Source organism: Neltuma alba, unplaced genomic scaffold (assembly GCF_004799145.2).
Source record: "Neltuma alba isolate B1F8T4 unplaced genomic scaffold, ASM479914v2 tig00011962_pilon, whole genome shotgun sequence".
Lineage (NCBI taxonomy): Eukaryota > Viridiplantae > Streptophyta > Magnoliopsida > Fabales > Fabaceae > Neltuma > Neltuma alba.
Window position 1 is genome coordinate 452,142 of NW_021636540.1, and position 6,000 is coordinate 458,141.

General features: G+C 37.2%; 1 protein-coding gene across 1 annotated transcript; it reads left to right on the plus strand.

Annotated features, from left to right (window-relative positions):
• The first annotated feature begins 3,086 nt into the window (after positions 1 to 3,086).
• On the plus strand, positions 3,087 to 6,000 carry LOC114720070 (protein IQ-DOMAIN 14-like). Its single transcript, XM_028905676.1, has 6 exons — positions 3,087 to 3,341; positions 3,536 to 3,820; positions 3,910 to 4,194; positions 4,636 to 4,851; positions 5,205 to 5,342; positions 5,441 to 6,000. The coding sequence occupies exons 2-6, from the start codon at positions 3,755 to 3,757 to the stop codon at positions 5,864 to 5,866; spliced, it is 1,131 nt and encodes a 376-aa protein (XP_028761509.1). The 5' UTR covers positions 3,087 to 3,341; positions 3,536 to 3,754; the 3' UTR covers positions 5,867 to 6,000.

Consider the following 6,000-nt stretch of genomic DNA (forward strand, 5'->3'; position numbering starts at 1 on the left):
GCTGCTTTTCCAATCGCTCATCCAAACGGATCCTACGTTACCATATATTGAAGTCTTGCGGGCGTTGTACCAGAAATGGGGAGAAAAATGAAATAATAAGTTATAAGAAATCTTAACCAGAAATGGACTGCCTGTCGAGCAACAAAAATTGTTATTACGCTCAAAGACTTCGGCCAACTCCAATCCATCAAAATGAGGATGATAAAAACACACCGAAAAACATGAAACTGGGATTGGTGACTTATTATGGTTCAGAAGATTGTTTAGATGGAGCTTCTTTTCTAACTGATTTATGGGAAAAAATAACTTTTCTAACTGACTTATTCAACGCAATTTGAATCAACTTTTCTAACTGACTTATGAAAAAATTGTGTAAAACTTTTGATCTAATTAGTTATGTGATTTTGTTTACTTTAATTAAAGACCAAATAAATTTTAATTTATATTCATGTTTTTCTATTATGTATATTTAATTAATTATCTGCAATGTTTTTTTCAAATTTTTCTCCGTAACAGATATTTTTATTATATAATTTCACAAACAAACTATTTATATCTTATCATAATAATTTTATGTATTTTTTAAAATTATTATCACATTAAAATATAAATTTCAAATATTATTACTATTTAGTAAAATTCGTATATTTTTCAATCATTTTACAATTAAATTAACTTTTCTATTAATCATCTAAACAACTTTTAACTTTTTTAACTGATTTTTTATAAACACCTATCCAGATATAATCACATTACAATAATTGACTTTCACTCTAATTTAATTATAAAAATCAATTGGATTAGAGTCAATTTTACCGAGCGCTAATCTACACATTTAATGCATGGGTGTGCAAATGCAAGTTTCCGTCGTCTACTCTGCTTCTGCATTCCCGTTGTTGTGGGGTTATGGACACCTGTCAGAGCCAATGGACGCATTTCCTCCTGTTGTTTCTCTCTCTGTTGTTCACCGTAGGATCAGCTGATCAGTACCCAACACCGCGAAACGTCGGATTGCGGTCTGATTCGACGCCGGAGAGGTATCTCCAGAGAGCAGCAACTGGTGTGACGAGGCTGCGTCCACCGATTGGAGCCCACCTCAGGACATGAACTCCACCAGAGTCATGAATCAAGTGTTCCAGGATGAAAATCCAGGTGATGATGCCCTAGCAACTCCGTTTCTCAATTTCCGAACAATATGTGAGGGGTTTCATTGGCTCTGAGATAACACATTAGCACCACAGTAATGTTAAATTATCACTTTCAAAATTCTTCTGTACCAAATGCTCATGAAGTTAATTTTTTGTGCTGTTTACAGACTTCATGATACATCCTGGGGACGTCATTACGGTTAACAGTATAATGACTAAAAATGCAAGCTGTTATTGGGATTAGACGACGTCTCCAACGAGAAACAGGGGCATACCATGGGCATGTGTGTGGTTGGAAACCATGATGATGCTCCATTTGACTGGTCACTAGACTAATAATCTTTAATTAGTTGACGATCTAATTTCAGGGAGTTTTAATGAACTTTGCCAGGAAAATAGCCCACATATCAAGTCAGCAATCACCATATTTGAGAACTGTGGATTAGAAAAAGTGTGCAATTGCATTAAAAAGGGGATGCTTTCAGATAATTCTGACCAAATCAAACTGTCCCCCTACAGAGAAACACTGCTCATAGGTTGATCTGCAATTCTGCATAAAGCAATTTTTCCTGCCATTGCTCGTAATCCATTTAAATATAAGATCTATTTTATAATATAAACTATACTATAAAATAGATTTTATATTTAGTACAGAAGGAATACTTGTTAATGTTGGGTCATTGTTGAAGCAGAAAGAAAGTCATTTTTTCCCTTATTAGCGAACAAACAAAAAAAGAGAGGGAGAAAAAACCGAGAGACCAGACTAAAAAATCGAACTTACTTATGGAATTCAGTGCCTCGTGACTTTCCTTGGACACTAAACAGCGAAAGAGCCACCTTACCCTCTCCCATGTTGATGGACCACTCTAGAAGCCAGAAATATTACCGCTTCTAAAGAGAGGTCAGAAAACGTGCTCACATCAATTACCCTAGAAAGAACTAGGGCCAGAGTAAATATGTAAAAATTGAATTCCAATGTTCATTGTCTTGTTGGAAAATCAAACTAAACATATAATCTTCATCGCATTTCAGAAAAGTAAATTATTCGAGTTCTTCAGCAGCAAAATCAGATATTCGATGAACGGTTTACAAGTTAAATCATGTGGATGCTTTGGTGGTTCGAGTATTTATTGAGTTGCCGACCCTATGGCAAGCATTATTTGAGGTAAATCCATCGCTGTCTTCGTTGGGCTCTCAGTTGCAATTCTAGTTTTTATCCAAGATTCACATGGGAATTTAAGCCCTTATCCACAAATCCATAACGAAAGAATCATGTAGTTTGTATAGAGGAACAAGAAGCATGTCCCTGAACCTACGGAACAGTCCATAAATAGATTGACATATTTTAATGGGTTTGTCTTCACAAAGGGACGCGAGCATGAATTTCAATTGAGAACATAAGATGAATTTTTCACTTAATTTTTTAGTGCACGAAATAAGTTATAATAGCTCGGCAACTCAGATTTAATCAGAACAATTCTATTTAGGCCCGTTTAAATAACTAAATCCCTTCAACTAACTCATCGCAAACATTCAAAAAGTTTCTAGGAAATTGATCCACCCAAGTTCAAAAGTAGTGTTAGGTTTGCTTTTAATCAGGGGACTATCTAAAGTGCTTTTGCATTGACCGCAGACCAGATTCAAAATGATTATGATGAATGGCTCACTTCCCTTCCGGAGGGAAGGAAGGCGAAAATAAAAAAGGGCACGCAAGTTTGACGAAAGCAGACATTTGCAATGGACCGTAGCGGTTGCAAAAATTGACATATGGAAGAAGATAGGACAAGAGGGACCCCATGAAGTTGAATTAACTTGCTTTTAAATCCCCAGTCATGAAAGGGAGGCTAACAGCATTTTCCACATCACATTACAGTATTCATTGCTATGCCTTTTCCCTATGCATTTCTTCCTTCCATATTCCCTTTTATGAGGACCTTTTCAATGGTACTCAAAAGTGAAAAAAACATGATTTCATGAAAAAGCCAGTTTTGATGACATAAAGAAGAAACCCTCTTGGAGAAATGGTCATCAATGTCTAGTACAAAAAGTTGGGGTGCTTGGTATTTCATAGAGTAAATGTTTGAGTGGGTTTCTGTCAATTTATGCCCATTCTCCCCTTGGGTTAACCAAGCCTGCTGTTTTTCAGGCATTCTACGCGGTATAGTTCATTGATGTTCGCCGGCCTTGGAAAAGGTTAGTCTAGCGGAATGGTCTGTTTTCTTTTTTCTGAGTTTATTGACATCTTCATGCTTGTTGAAATATACTCTTTTCTGTGGTGCACTTTTTGTGTTTGATTCAGTGCCTCTGCTGTTTAGAATTTATTCCTGTGTACTGATAGGTCATTAAATGACCGTACTAATAAAGTTTGTCACTGCTTGCACACACAGTTCGTGTTGACAAATGAACAGCAGGAGGAGCAAATAGAGTAGAGTAGAGTAGAGATTGTTGAGGCATTTTAATTACTCAACGAAATCATTGATCATGTACATATTGCCGTCTACAAATTCTACAGCTGGCCTTTTCTCCTCTGTCTAAACTCTAAAACATGCGTGAGTAGGAGAGAATGCTGTTTGGAGTATTTGGTTCATAAGATGTCATAATTCTTCATGGCAAAGTGGAACTGCTTGTTTGGATGTAGCAAAAAGCTATCAACTTGCGAAGCAAAGCCCAAAGTAAGAGGTCTCCTGGAACGCTTACATACAGAATGGCATTACTTAACATTGCCAATTTTGATTGATATCTCTTTTATCTGTGATCTCAGAATTTAAGGAGATGGAGTTGTGGTCTTGGGGGGGTCAAGCAGAAACAGCATGCGGCGCTTACAGAACCAATCAGAACACTACGTGAAGCAAGAGAAGAACAGAGAAAGCATGCAATGACAGTGGCTGTTGCAACAGCAGCAGCTGCTGAGGCTGCAGTTGCTGCTGCTCATGCTGCTGCCGAAGTTGTCAGGCTCACAGGTGCTTCTCGCTCCTACTCATATCTCTCCAAGGGAAACCGAAACTTGGCCGCTAGTAAAATTCAAAGTGCATACCGTGGACATCTGGTGAGCTTCCTCAGAACTTATTAATGAATTTTACCATATGTCTAGGTTGAATAGGTTTACACTTTAAAGATGAAATAAGCCAGCAAAAGATAGTGGTTAAAATTTCAAGTCAGAACGAAACTTCTTTTGATTTTACTTCAGTAACGAGAAATGTTCATTCGTGCAATTAGAATTTAATGAATGAATGGCAGCTACAAAACATTAGGCGCATCTATCCATTGTTAGAGCAGAATTGATTAAAAATTTGCAAGCAGATTTCTTTTTCAATCGGATAATAATTACTGTCATAGTCTGGATTTTGTGGTTGTTCCTGATTTTGTATTAGGGAGTCAGCTCCCTTGTTCGCAAATCTATTCAGTCATACTATAGTTGATTGTATGGGTGAAATTAAGTAAACTGTGGACATGAATTCAGTTGAACTCTTAACTGATAATGAAATAGGCCAGGAAAGCATTTAGAGCACTGAAAGGAATTATCAGATTGCAAGCTATAGTTCGTGGTCGAGCTGTGAGGCGTCAAATGGGTTTGCGTTCCAACAGAAAAAAGCAGGTAGGAATCCAGGAAAGCAGTAGTCATGCTGCAGATAGAATTAGCAAAGATGCTAAAAGTAAGCAGCTTCCAAAGCAGAAAAAGAAGTTGGAAGATACGGAAATGAAGGTTAGTATACAACTATACAATATTAACATCAACATGCCAGAATAATTTTTAGGCAATGTTTGGTACATGAAAAAGTGTTTTCTAGAAAGTAAATGAGATTGTTGCATTTATTACTTCCTTTTGAGAAAGATCTTTTTCTGTGTAACAAACGTTGCATTAGTATTCCATTTTCCAAAGTGGGAATAGTGTCAATAAACAAATGACATACTGCTTTCTAAGGATTTCCTCTGTTTCAGTAGTTCAACTGTAATTATAGTTATTTCCCTGACCCTGCTGAATTGTATTGTAAGCCGGTAGATCAAATCTGCGTTGATGCTGTACAATTCCTCTTGCTAATTCTTTCAAGAATTTAGTTACAGCTTGAATGCCATAGTCAAAGAACTTGGGACTGCAGCTTGCACTCAAAAGAAGACATTGAAGCTATATGGTTGAGAAAGCAAGAGGCTATTATTAAAAGAGAACGCATGAAGCAGTACTCTTTCTCACAACGGGTAACCTCATCTGATATACTTTCTATCTTAGTAAAACTCTTGTGATAATTTAGTCACATGCTATATGCATCTAAGAATTGCCATGCAATTTTCTTTAGGAGAGAAAATTTTGCCACATGGGGGTTGAATCTGTTCCCTATAAGGAATTTAGAGGAGAGAGCTGCCGTACTCTAGGACAATGGCTGCACAGAGAAAAATGTAATGGAGATGTGATTTATGAAACAACAATTCCTTCAAATTTGATTGCTAGGGAATGGCGTGATGCAACACAAGTTGAAGAGAAGAATGTGAAAATAGGAGAACATCTGCAAGAAGACGACTTGACTTCAGTCACTTCACAGCTTTCATTCCCAAGGAAATCATTTTCTTTTCTGAAGAAAAGTTCAGTTGTAGATGGCAGTTCCATGCCAAATTCTCCAATTTTCCCAACACTCTTGGGTGTGACAGAATCTGTGAGAGGAAAGGCAAGGTCTATGAGCACTCCGAGACAAAGAACAGGATTTATGGACAGATTCTCGGAGTGAAGGCGGAACTTTCAGGAGTTCTTGTCATGACGCAACGACGAGCGCCAATGAAGAAAATGAAGTTTCTCACCAGAGATGTCAAAATGTCAACCTCCACTATTATCGTTAGAAGTTGTTGAAACTGATGCATGTAA